This window comes from Choristoneura fumiferana, chromosome Z, assembly GCF_025370935.1.
Source record: "Choristoneura fumiferana chromosome Z, NRCan_CFum_1, whole genome shotgun sequence".
In the NCBI taxonomy this organism is placed as follows: domain Eukaryota; kingdom Metazoa; phylum Arthropoda; class Insecta; order Lepidoptera; family Tortricidae; genus Choristoneura; species Choristoneura fumiferana.
In genome coordinates, this window is record NC_133472.1 from 14,785,543 (window position 1) to 14,805,296 (window position 19,754).

Genomic DNA, 19,754 nt, shown 5'->3' on the forward strand with positions numbered 1-19,754 from the left:
ATCTAGTGAAAATATGTGCAGGTATGAGTTAGTACATAAGGTATACATTGCATCTGTGGCACTGATACGCAGCAATCAGAGGAGCCACGACGAAATTCGAAGTTAGTATCGCACCGTCCCTTTCACTCGCGTTTTAAATGACATAAGCGTCAGCGGGACGGCAACATAAGAAGTTCGAGTTTTGCACTTCGTAGTATAGAGCCAGTTACCTGTCGAGACAAGTGTTTCATTTTTCCGCACAAGCTTACTGGAAAATTAAAAAGGGATATTTTTTTACATCTGCATGGAACAATAGAGCGCGTTACGGCCTCTATATACGTCTTTGTTATGGTGATTGATCTGCCACCCGCATGTACAGTCCAGTGTAAAAATATGTACTTATTCAAAGCTTCAAAAATATGTACCACAGACTCTTATTCCGACGCAATAAGGCCGTAGTAACCATAGGCCGTAGTTACATATTTTTGAGTGGTTCGAATGGATACTTATTTTTTCACTTGACTGTACATTTATTTGGCTCTTATAAAACGTTGTTGGTGAATTAATCTGTTTTGTTACTAAATGTAAATCTATGTTACAAACTTTTTTCCGAGTTCTTAGCCTTATTCTTTTTCAATGATTTTTCATTCCAACAATTATTTAAGTATTGAATATTATGTAATTTACGGGGCCTGAAGCTGTCTAATTTTAATTAGACTGCCTCGCCAAATACACATTAAGCAACTTGCCGTTCAAAAACAAAATGCTACGATTAATAATGGAAATTAAAAGATATTACCGTATTTTTATATGTATACTTACCTACTTCTCTACTGGTTGGTTGCTTCAAACATAGTAATAGGGTAGATGACAATAATCAGTTGATGTACTTTTTAAGAGCTGTTAAAATACGACTCTACAATGGATTTGGTATCGCAACTATGGCGTCACTTATACTCGCTAACGCTAACTCAATCGATTAACAGAACTGTTTAATTGTTTTAAAGTTACTACAAATCCAATTTAGCAGTCGCGTTTGAAATTATTGTGTCGTGGCGTCAACTACCCCATTGCATAACCTAAACGTAAAATTCCCATTGTTAGTTCCGCTTTTGAATTTCACACGAACCTACCTCCACTTCTCACTTAGAGATTGAACGTACATATAATACGAGCGTATGCGCGGCCGCAGCCACCCATAGCTCACGGCGAGCGAGCAAACTCTATTTTAAAGTTCTTCCGGCTACAAGCAAACATTTTGTTTAGGATTTACTAAATATTTACCTGAAACGGGCGTGTGCTGCATCCGTTTCAGATCGGGCCCCCCCGTTAGGGTCGCGGGGGGGCCTATTGGATAAAAAAGACTGCTGTTGTTGTTTCTCCTCCACGTTGCTGTAGGAGGAATCACGAGCCACGTAGGTACTCTCGCGCACTTCGCGTTTGTATTCCTGCTACAAAAGGAAACAAAAATGAGGCTAACAGTCAACTGTTATAAATATCCATGTCTCTTTATTCATATTTACGCCATCAAAATCAACCCGCTGTAGCGCGCATGAGACACACTACGCGACTAATGAAACGAAATTTTAAAGAATGATTAAAAACAAGTAGCGACCTCAAAGATTCGATTTGATCGCAGTAATCATAATATTTACTTTATCTTAATTGTACTGTTTTGTTGGTTAACTTGTTCTTTTTAAATCACTTAGCCTCGTAATAAACTTTTTTTGTCTCCCAAAAGCCCGAATTTGCTTGCGGCTATTTACCTACGCAGTACTTGTTCTTTCTCTCTTTTGTGACGAATAAGCATTAAATTTACAATTTCAATTAAAAGTACCCTGTTAAAAGCCTTTCGAAAGGCAATGGCATTAAATGGGAAAAACAGTATAAAATACACCCATTCAATTTTGCACGTTAAAATCTGTTTGAAAATGTTATTTTATTATTTGTGTAGGCCTCACAATTTTCTGTATATAGTTAGTTACAGAGACTTAAGAACATCGAAAATTGTCATAGCAAATAGCTTGTGCCTGTACGCACAGCACAATGGATATTATACTGGCGACGTCAAGACTGACGCAGTGGTTCAAGCAATGCATTATACTTAGTTTGTAAGGCGTGGTAAAATTTCAGTTACCCGAGTGGCATAGGTGTCGGAGTCCTCGTCGGCCAGTCGGTCGAGTTGGCGATTGAACGAGTTGCGCGACATGTCGCTGAACTTGTTGATTTGCGTGTTGCGCTTTGTTTCACGCTCTAGGGTGCTCTGCCCGGGAAAACGGTCCGACGCGCTGCTCACGGGCTCTAGACTGTTCCAACAAAAACAATAGAATTTTCTAATTTGTTTCCATTACTTTCTTCAATTTACTTGCGGTGTTTCGAGTAAAAAGCTTTACCTATTCGCACTTAGCAAGTGTCTAGTTTTCTCAACAGCGTCCCATGAATCTCTTCTAGCATGATACGATTTTCCTCCGGGATCTCCCGTACCTAAAAAAAACAACTTATTACTTCAAGTCGGATTGCAATCGATAGATTTATTTTCGAATTAGAAAAAAAACCCAGTGTTCAAATATCGCTGACGTACATAAGTAGCGAAGTCAGTAGGGAGATGGCGATCTTTGTGTGGAAACCGGTGTCCGACAGCTGCGCACCGTTCCCAAGTGGCACTCGCGGACAGGGCGCGCAGTGGCTACCGCGGTTGCATAGTTGTTAATTTTGTTCAACTGACCGCAGCCGGGGAAAACGCTTCGCCGTGTCACCACTGGCGGGAAACTCTCGTTTGTTGACATAAGTTTAATTACATTAAAAACTGTTTTCGACTGTAAATAACACTTACTAGGGCTGCCAAGTCTTTTTGTGCGATCCATTTCAAGCGATGATAAAGGGCTGCTTTGATCCAGATTATCTTGTGAGCCGCTGTATGAGCTATACATTTTGTAATTGCTGCGCTTTTCTACTACACGCTTCGTTGTGGTCACTGGGCTGTAGCGTTCTGTGGGACTGCTCACTCTAAGACACAAAACATCTCTATAATGTTAAGTATTATCAAACATGTATTAGATATTTACAATTCTGCTATTATAACATTTTGAAGTGGACTGATTATCTCACCTCATCAATGGGCTCGCCGTACGTCCGATAGGACTCGAGGCCCTGTAAGGGCTAGTCGCTCTATAAGGACTAGAGGACCTGTTGACGTCAAGCCGAGCTCCATTTCCGAGATATTTAGAAGTTATTGGACTCGCTGTTCTGTTTCTTGGACTCTCTGACTCGTATCTCGAGCTATAACTATCTTTACCAACAGGTCTTGATGTAGAGTAAGCTGAATCTGTCACATCATAACCTTTTTCTTTAAGGTCGGGACTAAACGATGACTTATAGTAATCGGGGGAATCGCGTCTTTCTTCACGGCGATCATATGAGCTTGTATTATGTTTCGTTGTACTCTTTTCATAAAGGTTGTAGCTATTGAGCGGGCTTTCTGACCTTATTCGTGTTACTGAAATTAGTAAACGTATTATTATCAAAGCATTGTTTCGTACGAAACATGCGACACGTGAGTTGCTTACCAGGACTGGATATTCTTGCGTACGATGGACTTGCACTGTCCCGCGGTGGCTTTTTGGATCGAGATCCTACTCGGAACATATGTGGCGACCCATGGACGTCATATCCGTTGAAGTAAATGTATAACTGAAAAATAAGTGGGTTATAATTACATAAAAATCTAAGAAATCCATTGATAAAATGTGAAATGTATGAAGATTATTTACCCTATGTTTTCCCGGTGCTTTTGGCATAAAGGTAGCTCGATATTTTGAGGCGGATAGCTTTTCAAGAGCACACATGACGCTTCTTTTGTCATGGACGATATCAAGCTGAAGATCACCTTTCGCTCCGCAGCCGCTGGTGTCCAGCTCAAACGAATGGGGTTTGAGCGGTTCGGCGCCTTCTAAAGCACCCTGGCTCAAGCGGACGCCCGCAGGTTCGAACACATCACATGTGAAAGGGCCTCCCTGTTTTTTTAAATATGCATTCTTACAATATATACGAGATGATATAGGTGTCGGCGGCCGATCGAAAAATCCGCCAGATCACGAAATTCCTAGGCATATCGTGAAATGGCGCCATTTCATGATAAGCCTAAAAGTTGGCCAGGCAAACCACGATGTGCCTGAGAAACAATACGGCAGATCGATTAGAGCAACGCATTCGTCGATATTCCTAGCTCTATACCGGGCACATCGTGATATGCCGAAAAATAGAAAAACTTAGGTACGATGAGCGAAGCGAGCAGTGGTTAGTATTATATTGTGATCACAACGCACGAGCCGAGCGAGCGAAGCGAGCACGCCGTATCTAAGTCTTAAATTGTATACCTACTAATGAGTTTTTGCAGATTTTTTCCAGCCTACGTCTTAAGTAAGTAAGAGCTCTTACTTGACTCTAACAAAAAATGCCACATCGTATTTTGTCAGTAGATTCCTAAAGCAAAAAATGATCAGATCTGAGAAAAAAACTAATATGGTGATATTTTTCAAAAAACATTTTTTTTTGAGATAAGCAACCATTTTTCTATTTTTTTCCAAATTCTTTTTATCTCACTATAGTTTCGGAGTGATAGCGATAGCTCCTACTTCTATGTACTTTTGGCCCTTCGGGCCCAGGCAAACATAACATAACCTAAAAGTACCTATGTTTCTGAGTCGATTAAAATTGGGGGAAAAACGCGATTTTGAAAATAAGCTGCACTAAAAAACCATTGCCGTAAAAAGCATTTGGGAAAAAATGCGTTTAAAATGATTGCTATCAGAAAAAAATCTTTTTCACTTCTCTTGCTCGTAAAGTTCGTGTTTATGCTGGTAAAAGTGAAACATCAAATGTTTCCACTTTTGTTATTTCATCTCCTCGCAATCGAAGTGAAAAGCAGAGTGTAAAACTCGAGCAATAAATAAACCCATTTTTCCCTTGACGTGTCTATCCACCCTCGCCGTACCGGCTCTGGTGGCTATATGAACGTCTCGGGTTAAATGGCTCGTTTTATGCTCTTGTGGTAGGTACAAACTACTATTGTCAAAAATGTCGCCCTCCCAAAAAAACCATACGAAATTTATTCTACTATTTTTATTCTATTACTTTGTCCGTTTGGTTAACCTATACTCATTAAAAACTACAGCTTTCTAGTAATATCATTCTCTAACTAAGTTAAGACGCAAACGAACGGATATTATGCCGAAATTATACTGGTTCCTCACAGGTTTACAAAAAACCCTAAAAAAATTTTTACGCTGAATGTTCAACGCTTTCCTAAATACAGGTATTCTGCTGTGAAAGCTACAAGCTCACTTGAATGTGGTCTCCTTTGTAGGTGATGGCTATGGTCCAGGTGCCAGCCTCGTCGGGCTGGAAAGTGGCGCTAGAGGCGGTGGTGCCCGGCGCAGACGGCGGCGGGTGGCGCGGCGCGAGCGCAACCGCGCGGCCGCTCGGTGAGTGCGCTGTCACGTCTATGTCCTCTCTTCTTGGAGCACCTTGATAAATATAGCAGCATAATGTATACATATTTGCACAGTGATGAGTCTTTAAGCAATATAATGGTTAGTTCGTAGTTCGATTCCTCTCAACTTTGAAACTAATAAATGAATTTATATTCATTGGTATTGTAATGCCTGCCTATATATGTAGGTAGCAGCTGCCATTTTGAGACCATTATTATAAAAGTACTAATCAAACAGTTTATTAATTACAGTTTACATATATAACTTTTCCTTACCTGTAGCGCTTACAAGCACTTCAACGATACTGCCAACAGCGCAAGGCGCCATACCAGGAGGCGGCACTGTCACCAGTCTAGGAAGAACCCTGAAGAAATACCTCCCATCGACTCTAAAAAGTAACAAAAAAGATGTTGAGTTCAGACATCGTTAAAGCATCAAAAACATAAGATAAGATAAATTGCACTAAATAAGTACTTAAGTAACGTAAAGTAATGTTGAAATTCCTATTGGACAAGCTATGAAATTTCGCAGCTTAATTCCGTTCTTAACAGAAGAAAGCTCCAGAACAACTGGAGTGAACTGACGCGATGAATTAAGTAAATAGAATAATTTGGTGGAGAGCATAAAGGCACAAACGACATTGAATTTTTATTCGTGGCCTGCCCCAGGACTCCCACAAATTATAAAATCGTTTGTAAAATATTAAACGCGACCAGCTCCAGCTAGGATCGCCTCCTCAAGACGGAAGCCTTTAACGGTCAGTCAGGTATAGTCAGCAAAAAAAAGCTTGAAATGAAATCATAATCATTAATTTGCTAACAAAAATTTATAAAGTAAGTACGAGTATATACCTTATATCGTCAACGGTGAGCACGATCTCGTGCATACCAGCGTGCTCGGGGACGAACTCTCCTGCACCGCGCGAGTCCATCTGCATTCTTGACTCTTGCTCCAGAGGGTTCACGATGAATACCTTCACGTCTGATATAGATATTTCATTGGAAGTACTCTCCACTTTGATGTACGTCTGTAAATCATGATAAGAAATGATGTGAAAGCCGATATTTAGTTATAGCGATTCTAATATTTTAGTAGATAACTTGCTATAAAGTCCAAAAATCTGATGGTTTGTTCAATCTAAATGCCAACGCTAGCAGTTTTCCTTTCCTACAAATAGGCGCCACTAAAACTCTTTAAAGAGCTGGAACAGTACAATAAACATAAAGTAATATTTAAGAATACCAGAGTTAATTAAAGGGACATTTTGAATTGATACTGACGGGCTCTCCAACGCGGCCTGACGTGGAATCGAGTGCCACCCGTAGCATGTCATGTACGGGCGGGCGTGGGGGTACGTTCCGGAATTGACTTGCCCAAGCCATTACGCCAAGATGTTCTGCGTCATTTTGACTCATATCACGCGCCGACAAAACTGGTTGAACGCCTGAAAAAAGTTTAATATTGTAGGCAAGTGGTGGCGTTTCCCGCTACGAGTACTCAATACATTTAATGGTTTTAGTTATTGCAGAAGTCTTACCAATTTTGACAGCAGCGTCTAAAGCTTGTTGATTATTGTCCTCCCAGCGCGCAGGATCGCGTCTCAGGCGACTCGGTGGCGGGGCAGGGCCTCCCATTGACCGGACCAGTTCGTTTGCGACTCGCCCGTCGTTCCAATCCGTCTGTAAATCAAATTTGAATACATTATTGCAAAAATATAATAAATCTGAGCGAAATAATACTGAACAAATTACATGAATGTTTAATGACTGTAGGTATGTTAATTCTTACCGTAAAATTGGTTATGCCTTTTTCCAGACGCGAATTAACCCAATCTAAGGTCGCCCGGAAACCTGGTGAGTTCGGCTTCATGAAGTACGACAAATAAGTCATGCCAGAGAGCTCGTCTAACCAGGGTGAAGCCAGATATTCTGGTTCTAATACCATGGGTACATTAAACTCGCGGTGTGCCAGCTTCATTGCACGGCGACAGTTTTCAATGGCCTCTTGCCGATCTAAAATAAAAATCAGATTTAAGCTAAGGATGACTTTTTTCATTATTTATCCCCTATAACTGTGAAAATCTGAAACAACCCTGAGCACCAGAACAGTAGACTAGAAATTGAGTAAGGGATTTCTGGCTGCCCGAATGCTTAAGTTATCAAAGTATGAATTAATAAGTAAGAATATTCTTTTTTCATTCTGCGCCCCACATCGGTGTCCCTACGGAAACGACGAGGACCGGCTTGGGCATCACGGTTTTTCCTGCCAGAGAAGTGCGGGTCGTTTCTCAAGACATGCTGCCCTTAATGATATTAACCGTCGGTCTCTTGCTACGGTCAATGTGCCGGCGAAAAAATGTACTCTGTGGCCGGCGATTTTAGAGCCGAGAGGCATATCTAGAAATGACGGCAAGAGACCGGACGGGATGTCTGATTCCGTGGAGTATGGGACGTGTGCTAGTGTGGGATGCAACTTGTGTTGACACACTGGCCCCGTCTCATCTCCACCGAACATCAATAAGGGCAGCCAGCAGCAGCAGAAATGGCAGAAACTGCTAAAACAGGAAAATACAGTGGTATCGGTGCCGAATATGATTTTGTACCTTTTGGCGTCGAGACCCTTGGTCCGTGGGGCCCTGGCGCTCTGAGTCTCTTCAAAAATCTATCACAGAGACTCAGAGATACCACAGGTGACCGAAGAGCTGGCAGTTTCCTCGCTCAACGCATCAGTCTTGCGATCCAGCGGGGAAATGCTGCCAGGATCTTTGGTACCATGCCGCAGGGTCCATTTTTAGATTTATTATAGTTTTAGCTTATTTAATTTTATTGTACCTAATATACCTTTATTTTTTTAGTTGGACCTGTATTGTTCTGGAAATAAAGGCGAATTGTTATAACAACAATAAATGTCACTATACTTACTTAGCTCTCTCCAATGCGGGAAAATACCAGGTTTGCAATGGTCTAGCAGGGCAGAGAGCAACACACCACTGTTCCAGTCTGTTGTCAAGTTGCTGACACGAGTCTCGGGCAATGCCGCTTGCAGCCACGACAACATTAGTTTCCTAAGCAAAAAACAAGAGAAACACAAATGAAATTGCTACAGAAAATACGTCAAAGTTTTAAACGTGGGTCAAACGGTCGCTGAACTAGGATTTTAATGCAAGCGAGCAGTGCTTACACAGGCGTGATGCGCTAATTACTCTTGAATATCATTAAACTGTGCGAATGCCAACCACATTAGTAACACGAGTATTAGTTATGTAAGTCTGCATCTCAATATCAGCAATACAGTTTTAGTGTATTATTTGAAAACTTAAATCCTTTTTCTCAGGAACGGATGTCCAAGTGGTTGATTCCCAACCGGGGCAGATATTTGTATGAATATGCGAATGTTTGTTCTCGGGTCTTGGATGTTTAATATGTATTTAAGTGTGTATTTATCTATATAAGTATGTTTGCAGTGTGTGCAGACACAGAGCGGCTTAAATTTATTGAGTAAGTACTAAAATTTTGGTTAACTTACCTTGGCGGGAATTTACTACGGCCTATTTGGTAACGAACAATAAGTGACCAAATAAGCCCTAAAATGAGTTTTAAATTTCCATTCACGATGTCCACATTTCCTGGAACAAAAACAAAACAAATTTGAGAGGCTTTCTACGATGGATCCACTTCGCCATTCAGTAGGTAGGTAGGTACCTACCTACATATTATACGAGATATGCTGTAACAAGCTTTTAATGCTTTTGTTTAGTTTACTTATTAGGATAACAGATCTGCCTGCTTAAGAAGCGGCAATTGGTACCAACCTATATTAACTAATTTAACGCCGTCATCCTCGATAGCTTGCAGTGCAGTAGTGACGTTGTCGAGTTTGTGGTGCTGGTTAGAAGGGTTGGGGCTCCAGCCCTTCAGGCGTCGTCCTTGCAGCGCCTCCACTAGCGCACACAGAACTGTGCCATCGCGTAGATCTTCTACTAAGTCTACTACCTGAACAGATTGTAGATTATTGACATAGAGAGCCACAAAAAAATTTAAACTATTTAAAATGGTACTACCTATTGGTAAATAGTCTTATCCCGGGCTTTTGGAGGCGAAACATGGATCTAAAGCATCTCTGGGAAAACGCATTATTCCAATTTAACAAATTTCGATTAAGAAAGCTAAGTACCAAGTTATTATTTAGTACGGTTTCATTTGCCAACCAGATTATAATGAACGACTCAAACGAACGAATCAAACTCTGTAATACGAGCAAAAAAATTAAACATAAATCGTCCTCGTCAAACTGAATAACATTAGTTCAGCGACTTTTAAAAATAATGGAGTCTTTGAATATTCCTTTTTTCATTCAAATTAAATAATGCTATCAATGTACGCCATCCTAGAACACAACTGACGTCGCCTGTTATCACGGTACAAACATCAAGCATTTTGCTTTACATTGTTGCTTCGAATAAACTTAAAAGTGTAATAAAAATTAAAAAACTAATTATTTTTAAAAGTCGCTGAACTAATGTTGTTCAGTTTAAGGAGTATAATCTTTGTTTTAATTATTTGCTCATATTACAGGCCACACCCGGTATAATTTAAATTAGTTATAGAGTTACTATGTGAAGGGTCCACGGAAAGAACGTATCTAGTCAACTAAGCAACTTTTTGAGTTATAGCGATTTGAAAGTTAGTCCATGGTTACCATTTATTTAAAAGATAGATTTAGCGATTCAGCGGGGCAATGCGGCAAGTATTTATGGTACGTTTGGGTCTGGATTGCATCGGTCCGGGGATTGCTTTGGGGTTTAGGTTAAGTTAGGCTAGACTAATGACGAAGCATGTTGCGGATCTACAATTTGTTTTTTTGACGAAGCCTGTTGCGGATATTGTTTTGTTTTTTTAATTAATTGTCACTTATTTGTAGGTATATTGTTCCCAAGACTTATGTAAAATTTGTTATTAATTTTTATAAAGATAAAAAAAAAGATTTTATATTGTTTTCAGATTATTTAATTCAGCGGTAAGTCATAGTACTTTGTGAGCTCTACATTTTGAGATTAAAATCTCAATATAAAAAAAGGTGACTAGGCATGTTCTTTCCGTGGACCCTTCATGTGATTTTTGCTAAATTTCAAACTGGGAAAGTAGTGATCGACCCGGACCGGAATACGTTTACAGGCGACAAGGTAAATATCTATAACGATAGTTAAGTATATAAATTGTATATTCTTTTAATTTTAAATAAATAATCGTGTAACTTCGCGACTGAAATATTATGTTAGTTCTGTAGAATATGTTTTGAGATTTAGACTATTTAGCCTTACAAGAGGTAAGTACCTAGGTACTGCCACCCAACAGAGAGGCACTGCTAAGTACCTACTACCTCGCGATTATGTTCGTTTTTTTAGAGTCAACTACTTCTTTCGAGCGTACGCCACATTTCACCTCCTCCGCACCAATTTAGGAACCGCATTACTTATCTGTTTTAATGGACTACACACCTTTATGTCCATAGGTTTGAGCGTTTCGTTGACCCAGTTTTTAAAGGTGTTCGCTTGAATTTCCACCCAAAGGTCTTCATGGCCTTTTATGGGCATGCCTTTGGCGGCGGTGCCTTCGGGGCTGCGCGCGGCCAGGCCGGCCTGCGTGATGCGGCCGGCCGCGCCTTCGGCTGAGTGCGCGCGCACACCTTGATGCGACACTCGCGCGCTCTCCATCTTGAACTAGCTGGTTCTACTTAACTATGGTCTTTGGTACGTGTCGATGTCATCTGAAATAAAACAGTTATTTTACAGTATATGGGTTACAGCTAAAATAAAGGGTGCTTTTCGTACGTACGTAATATATGCCTATTTTTCATTTCAAAAGAAAGACTTTGTATACCTATTCGATTCTATCTTTAAGATGTTTGAGTAGTACTTACATATAAGTACTAATTCAGCATTATGTATGTCCTTGCAACAGTCTAAGTCTAGGAGAAGTGAAACTAGGCGACTTGAAATTACAGATATTTTTAGATCCTTTAGTGCGAGTATATTTCGAATACCTACATACATGAACCGAGACGAAAGTGTGCGAAGAACCATTAATTACTAGCAACAAAAAATATGTAAACTGTTAGTATGAAAATTAAACTAAGTAAAATTAAGCAAGTTCCAATGCACGGCATGTTAACACTAAAATACGGTTGCAGCAGGCACCGCCTCAGAAGTAACACGTGCTTCGTGATTGCCATCTATGTCACCAACACCAGCCTTTAAGAGTTTTCAACAGATTGATGGTGCATTGTCACCTGAACTTTGATTGATGACACTTTCCGACCAATTTTGCGGGAGCTCAGATTTCGTAGTATACTCGATGCTCTAGTGCCAACTACTGAGCGGCTGAAGTGGGTTATATTCTCGGCGCACGAAAAATTGAATACGTGTTTGCGAAACGCTGCGTCAATTATCAACAATAATTAATTACTTGTGTTGTGATGTAGAGGTCGCAGTAATAATGGTTTTAGCCGGGCTATGTAGGTAGGTACCGAATAGTTGACACAAGTCTGATCTAATTACTAGACTAATCTAGCTAAATAAAGTCACTGGGTGTGATGGAGCGAGCGAAGGAAGCGAGGTCGATGAGACTGAGCGAACTCAACGCTGTATGTTCTTACTGTCGATGTCGGTTTCAGTTGGTCTACCTATTTAACTTGATTAGTCTAATAATAAAGTTGACTACTGGGATAGTTCTGTTATACCTATTCATAGTAAGATAATAGGGTAACTTTCACATAGTTAGCTATGTTACGGTATGTACAAAACTATATACCAAGATACCAAGGGATACAATTATTATATCCCGGCTTCGACCATAGTGGATGATTCATTTGTAGCGAATTTCATTGTGTTGATTCGACAAAGGTTGTCATTTGTTCTCTAAAGTTTGAATGTCTGCAATGTAGGTTACGTTTTATAATGTTGTTTTAAATATGACATGGAAAAAGGTAAGTAGGGTAAGAATGCGTGTTGCATTAAAGCAGCACGTGAGGTCTCATCGTCATCTCTGCGACATGCTAATGAGCAGCGTGTCGCGAGCGCGGGCGCTACGGACGCTGCAATTACGACTGTCAGTGTTATTGTGTACATAGGTATACTTATTGCACTAATTAGGTTTCCAGCCTTGATGGCAAATTGCATATAACTTTACAGCAATAAAATAATGAAAATGTCAAAGCAATGAAATCAAACATAAAATTAAAATTTACTTCACAAAACAAGCTCTCGTACAAAACAAGGTACAAAAAAATAAAAAGCATAATATGCATTATATTATAATGTCAACATAAAATTTCACTGTACTGACTTGTCTAAAATAAGTTTTTTTAGTGTGCGTCCAAATGTCTCATCCGAACATTCATTTTTTAAGTCCGCGGATAGCCTTTCATAAAGCCTAGGGCCAAAGAGGCGCGGGTTTTTATCAAGCAGCGCCATATATACCATATCGTAAGACTATATGACTTTTTAGTTTTTAAAATTCTGTGGTGGTAACTTGTCTCGGTTCATGTCTTGATCCGGGGTAGGTATACACAGATACAGTATTACCTACTCGGTCAAACCTCCAGATAAATATGCTTCGTGTAAATATCAAAAACAAGTGTGGGCAGAGCCTTGTTTGAATAAGTTGGTGCTATATTAAATGTAGATGTTCTAATTGAACGTAGATCGTGGGTTGTCGGTTGGCAGCTACTTACCACAGCTGATGCTGGTATAGCGTCACCACTATTTTAGTAGAGCTACTTGGCATTATGTCACAGTCAACAGTACAGCCTTATGTAATCAGAATCGAGTTCTTCTTGGTAAATAGCTACGCTACGTGAAAAATTGCTTATCGATTTCATCCTAAATTGACAATTATCCAGCCTTTGACTATATAAATATCCAGCCAGTAAGAAGAGACTTGTCTTGTTGACGCATTCATAGGTTCTGTTAGATCATCTGCAATTTTAGTTAGCATACATGTTTAGTAACTTTGACTGCCTGTTTATAACTAAACCGGTCGATTCTCAGGTTACGTGCTGTTATTAACTTATTAAAAAGCATTCTGATATAGTTGTTAAATAAAAACTTAATTTTTGAGTGAGTAAAAACGTTGACATCAATTTTACCGATTGTATGTATGTAAACTCTTTATTGCACATAAAATAAAAATACGAATACACAGAGAGGAGAACAAAGGCGAGCTTATTCCTAAAAAGGTATCTCTTCCAGCTAACCTAATTAAGAGAAGACAATTTATTATATAGAGGATAAGCAGACAGTTGCGGGGATTGTCATCGTGGATATTATAATATATTTTCTCTATTAACATATCGAGATTGTGGTTGCGTGTTCATACTTGAACTACTTAAATACATACAGGTCTCACATTTACATTTCAATTTGAATTTGTTTTTCGTATACAAGCTTTTATTTAACTTGCTTGCCCCGTTAGTATGGGTCAAATCTAGGAAGTGAATTTAACCCACTTCCCACCGGAGGTCATGCAATCCTTTCAGACTTGAAATTTGGTACCTAAAGTTGGATGGCAACAAGTACAGTCAGCGAAAACAGCTAGTAAAAATATATTAATTCCATTCTTTAAACGGTTACTAATATAAAAATTTAACATACAAATTAAAGTATCATGATCCACACAATCAAAAGCTTTTGAAAGGTCGCAGATATTATTATAAGTAGGTAAGTAGTATTATTATAAGTAGGTAGGTAGGCACCTACCTGCTTACACTATAAATTTTATTTCATGTTATTTTGTTCATTCCATTTAGCCAATTTAAATCTAAACTGCTCTGCACCACATATTTCCCTGAAATGTTTATATTCACCTATGCATCACTCAAAATATACGTTTGATATATATTTTTTTAAGACAGTAAAAACAGTAGAGATATATTTTCAATAAAATGCTCGGCTCTTGACTACTTACGTATAAATGTCATAAGTGAACGTGTCTACATCAAACATTTTGTCTTCACTACTTTAAAAAAAACTTCTTATCACAAAATCAAAGGTAATTTATGTGACGTTTCAGATTATACGTATTAATTATTGTGCGCTAAATGCGGAGGACTTTATTTCCGTCACTTCAACTGTCAAGAAGTAAGTAAGTTAAGTACTAGTACTACATGTTGGTTTATTCAATGAAATAATTCGAGTGCGGAACGGATGAGAAATGCTCGTGGGCTAGCTCGTGGGTCGTGCTCGTAGTGGTATTGAGCGATGGCGATAATGAGGAGCTAGCCTCCCACGTCGCTATTGATTTGAATAAACTTATAGCAAGCTCGCGGAATGTTATGTGTTATAGTGATCATTGCCGTACTGCAACAACAATATGCGCAATGGACGCTGATGTTGTTGAGCGAATGTGCTTGAACATATCTCATTATCTTAACAATGTATTTAACACTTACGTAAGTAGTTCTAGCTGAAAATAAAAATCGTACCTTGCCCTTTCTTCAGTAAAAAAGGAAAAGGCGTTTTCAAACTTGGTAGGTACCTAGTATTATGGTACCGGATTATAGAATATATAACATTTGAATATGTGGACTACAAAAAAATCTACATTCTTGGCTATGGTATTCTTTACGAACTATTTAACGAACAGATACATGCGATTCTTTTTACTAGTATTATGGGCTTGCAAAACACTAACGTCAACCACAGGGTTTATTTTTAGTAAGAGGTCAGGGGTATTAATTTGTTTGACCATCACATTTCATCATTTTGAATTTTCGTCTCGCCGCGCAAGTAAGTACGCAAGTAAGTACGCACGTGAGGTACCCTATCCCCTTATTAATAAAATAAACATTGTTGATCTGTTACAGCAACATCAATGTTTTGGATGTGTCTGCAATGACAAATATACACACAGAAACAATATACGTATGCCTAGTTAAGGTGAGCCAAAAAAGCTTTAAGATATTTAAGAAGGCCTATAAATATACCTAGTACCTATTTGTAGTGGCCGTAAGTGTACTTACCAATTCTTAGAATAAAATACCTTGTAAAAATATTTTATGCTAGCATAAAAACACAATAGGCAAACATGGTTCATTACTTTATACTCATTTCATTATGAAGACGAGTTGTATGAGTCAAGCGTAGCTAATAGGGTATGGGAACACAAATAACAGAGTTGTATGTGGATCTAGTCACAGAATAAGTAATAGTACAAGATCTAGTGTACTTTGACGGCACAGATAGTAGGTGCTACTAAAGTTAAACAATTGACTCTGGAAATATTAGGTACTCCGCTTCTATTTTACGGTACAAAATTATATTGTCGCAGGAAATACTGGTTCGCTGCACAAACATACACATCAGCAGAACCTAGGGATTGATAAATTTATTGTATTATTATATTTTTAACAAGCTGCTGATTAACAACATGCTTCGAGCTCCGCCGGCTCCGATAGCGTGCGGAGATAGCCATCCGTGTAGAAACAATCCAACTGCACCTGCAGGCGGGCGAGTTGCGCGCGTGCTGCCTGACCAACTATATCATATATATGCCAGCTAACATTATTATTATATATCATATAATAATAATGTTAGCTGGCATAGTATAAAAAAGCAACATAGGTTGTCCTTATCTTCATTAGGTGTAATATTATTATATTCATACTAATATTATAAATGCGAAAGTGTGTGAGTTTGTGTGTATGTTAGTTCGTCTTTCACGTAGAACCGGAGCAACGGATCGACGTGTTTTTTGGCATAGACACTGATGTATTGGCATAGAGATAGTTTATAGGCCAGAGAGTGACATAGGCTACTTTTATCCCTGAAAAACAGCGCGCGATAACCGAATTCCACGCGGGCGAAGCCGCTGGCAAAAGCTAGTAGTACTTATAAAGTAAAGTTACTTCCCGCCGTCTGTCTGTCTGTATGTAACTACGTATGTATGTATGCGTTGACAACTTTTAAACTACGCAATGGATTCTAATAGGGTTTTCACCATTACCATACACATTTAATCGCGAAAGGTTTATGCGTCAAGTTTTTCTTAATTTCCGTTAACTTCGACAGATGAGACTCAGTTCATTAAATTAAATTCAATTCAATTTATTGTAAAGAAAGAGAAAGAGACACCCGCATGACTGCCACATAGTTAATTGATAATTATTTTACACAGATAAAAAAATATTTTTTAGGTGAACATTTTTTTATTGTTTGGTGATTCAGTTTTAATGACGCTTTTATTATTATGAAACACAATATAATTATTTGATGATCAATATTATTTCGAAATCATTTTTAATTAATGTTTAGGTAGTCGTGTTAATATTATTTGGAACAAATATTATTTATTAGGTGACCAAAAATGCGATTATTAGGTGATCGATAAAATCATACCCATATCGAAATAACTAAAAAAAATATGAGGGATAGTTCAACCTAAAAGTATTTGTGATTAGTCTCATAGATTATCCTCTAAATAGAAACCAACAAATTCTATGTATGGTCAGTATGTTATACTAATTATTCAGGTGTACAGTACATAGGTGTTCAATAATTGCACTCTACGATTAAGTCTCACTAAACCCTTAAATTTCAGGCGTACACACTATTGCTTACAAAATATAATCGAAAAAAAAAGTAAACAATGAAAAATTACAAATGTCAGCAATGAGATTAAATTAAATATCACAATAAAATTAAAAACTACTTTTACTGTTTTACTCGGTGAAAAATTGTGAGTTTCGATCGGCTGTTAAGTTGTTTAGCATCTCGTGCCTTGATACCATTGGCTATGCTCGAGATTTTACTCACTTTGCTCGTAAGTTCCATCCTAAAATCCTTCACTTCTCGGAATTTAATACCTATGAGCACTCACACTAAACAGTAACTTTCCACCCTTGCATAGCAAATGACTATTACCTACTCTTATTAAACTAATTTTCTGTGCGATTCTTTCCTATTACTTACGTAAATATATTGGTTATTCGTGGTAAGGTGAGGTAAATAGTTAGGTACGTTATTAACGTTTGGTTTAGTTTCTAGATTGACTTTGATTTTTGATTTTTAAATTAATTATTTAATGTAACTGTCACATTGTGTAAAATTTAAACCCTAAAAATATGCTTCACAGCTATGAAACAGTGTTTCTGTAAAGGTATCAAGAATTTTCCGCCCATGCGGAAACTCACTGAACGCAGTGACAGGCGTAGGAGAGAAATTGAAAAGCATTCGAGAGAAACATTAAATGTTTACAGTCCATTGGTTACTATTTCAGAATCATTACTTTAGGTGTAAGTCTTCTGGAATAAAAACTAATACTTAGGTATGATTTCATTATTTCTCATATAAGTGAAGGTAATATTTTTTGTGGAAAGTTATTTAATGTGTGAACGTCAAAAGCACAAAAGTTAGCTTAATGGACGCAGGGCGTGCACTTGTTCGAGCTTAGTCTAGCGAAAGGTGCCACTGTCATCCATTATTTAATTAAATACGTGTTATAATCGTATTTCTATATTCAATTAGAGTCATTCACGATGACGCGTGCCGTGGTTCTTATTACAATGTTATTAATGTCTGATTTTGACAAAATCACGCGTCTTCGTGGATGGCACTAGGTATAGCAGCAGTTCCGGTGGTTCAGGGGAAATCAATTTTATCATATAAGGAAGTATTTCATTATGTGTTACCAAACATTGCTTTGTCATCTGGAACTTTTTTCTATTCTTGCCTTAATGCGCTACTTAAGTGAAAGTTAAGGCGCATAAATACTGTATGCTTGTGAATTTGTGTGTTTATGTTTGTCTTGCTTTGGGTAAGTAAGTAAGGTAAATGTCCCAGTGCTTGAAGTTGCTCTTACCGGATGGCCAAGTGGTTAGAGAACCTGACTACGAAACTTTAAGGTCCCGGGTTCGATTCCCGGCCGGGGCAGATATTTGCATGAATAATGCTAATGTTTGTTCTCGGGTCTTGAATGTTTAATATGGATTTAAGTTTGTATTTAAAGAGTGCTGTCTTCGCCAACAAACTGCTCAGCAGTTTGGCGAAAATATTTTTAAGTTGTTATTTTTGTAAAATGTGATTAATAAATAAAATAAAAAAAATTACATCAATATGGTTTAAACGTTTGCTGATTTGGAATAAGTACCCAGAGCGCTTGAATTTAAATTTCCAAGGAATAAAATTGCGTGAGATAACTGATTATGACCGAGAAGAGGTAGAACCGAAACCTTGAGTTGGGTGTTGGTGGCCAAAAAATGAAAAAAAAACATTATTTATTATATTGTATGTAACGGAAAAAATAACAACGATTATTTGTTACTTAACAAACAAGTTTTATGTACTTAACTGTCTTACCTACTTGGTAGTTCCTTGGTAGGTACCTAAACATATTAGCTCACGAAAAAAATATTCCCCAATGGGATCACTATAAAAGTATATTGGTATCAAATCATCCAAGAGTTCACTTTTGTTGAACATAGGTACCTAACTAACCATTTCACGTAAGTACTTAGTTCCAGTTTACTAATCTGTTTAATATAGCTTGCGCCAATATTTTAAGGATGATAATATTCTCTAGACGGATATAAATTGCTTTTATGCTCGTGAAAGCACGAGTAGGTATCTAATGAATGCACTTTTCACACGAAACGAGAAAATTCACAACAGCGGGTCTCATTGGGGATTGTGAAGGTACGTACCTACCTACACACTTATCCATACCAATTATAATGTAATCTTTTATATTTTTTAATATATAAAAATGAATCCCTATTTCTAGACCGATTTCGCTAATTCTTTTTTTGTTGTGTTTGCTATTCTCAGGAGAAGGTTCTTATATAAGAAGATTTAGAAAATTAAACAAAAACTACACCGGGGGCAAAGCCACGGGCACCAGCTAGTCATTTAGAAAATAAACACAATGGAATTTATTCTAAAAATATATTACAACTCGTTTAAAAGTGTGTATCAATATTTTTTTAAAGAAAATAAAACTTGGTCATATACGAGTATTGTGTCAAAGTAGAAAAGTAGGTACAACATTTAAAGTAGAGTCAATAAATGAAGTAAAAAAAATGACAGCAATATTAATTTGGTTTGGTCATTATGAATCTGCATCAGTTTAGTGGCTATTCAGTAGCTCAAAAACAGAATTTGAGAAATCTATATTAAAGCAAAAACTATGCAGTTTTTCAAAATAAGCGCGGTAAAGTTAACTTAACCTTAAGACACGTGCGTTGTGGGTGGAGTGCGAACTTGTCATAGAGTGATGTCATTGATCATTACCT

The 19,754-nt window shown here is 38.0% G+C and overlaps 1 protein-coding gene across 2 annotated transcripts in view; it reads right to left on the minus strand.

Annotated features, from left to right (window-relative positions):
- The window catches only part of jbug (filamin-type immunoglobulin domains fbug), an 81,665-nt gene that overhangs the window by 61,368 nt on the left and 543 nt on the right, over window positions 1-19,754 (minus strand). The window contains exons 2-18 of one of the 2 annotated variants that reach the window (XM_074088608.1): window positions 10,969-11,237; window positions 9,283-9,463; window positions 8,997-9,096; window positions 8,393-8,535; window positions 7,260-7,483; window positions 7,009-7,150; window positions 6,752-6,915; window positions 6,323-6,498; window positions 5,747-5,859; window positions 5,323-5,504; window positions 3,750-3,992; window positions 3,546-3,669; window positions 3,088-3,475; window positions 2,813-2,985; window positions 2,373-2,463; window positions 2,117-2,285; window positions 1,264-1,427 (exon numbers count right to left, since the gene is read on the minus strand). In XM_074088608.1, coding sequence (XP_073944709.1) covers window positions 1,264-1,427; window positions 2,117-2,285; window positions 2,373-2,463; window positions 2,813-2,985; window positions 3,088-3,475; window positions 3,546-3,669; window positions 3,750-3,992; window positions 5,323-5,504; window positions 5,747-5,859; window positions 6,323-6,498; window positions 6,752-6,915; window positions 7,009-7,150; window positions 7,260-7,483; window positions 8,393-8,535; window positions 8,997-9,096; window positions 9,283-9,463; window positions 10,969-11,184 — 2,993 coding nt within the window. In that variant the 5' untranslated portion in view covers window positions 11,185-11,237. Of the gene's footprint in view, window positions 1-1,263; window positions 1,431-2,116; window positions 2,286-2,372; window positions 2,464-2,812; window positions 2,986-3,087; window positions 3,476-3,545; window positions 3,670-3,749; window positions 3,993-5,322; window positions 5,505-5,746; window positions 5,860-6,322; window positions 6,499-6,751; window positions 6,916-7,008; window positions 7,151-7,259; window positions 7,484-8,392; window positions 8,536-8,996; window positions 9,097-9,282; window positions 9,464-10,968; window positions 11,238-19,754 lie in introns of both variants that reach the window. The other variant, XM_074088601.1, reaches the window with a different exon arrangement.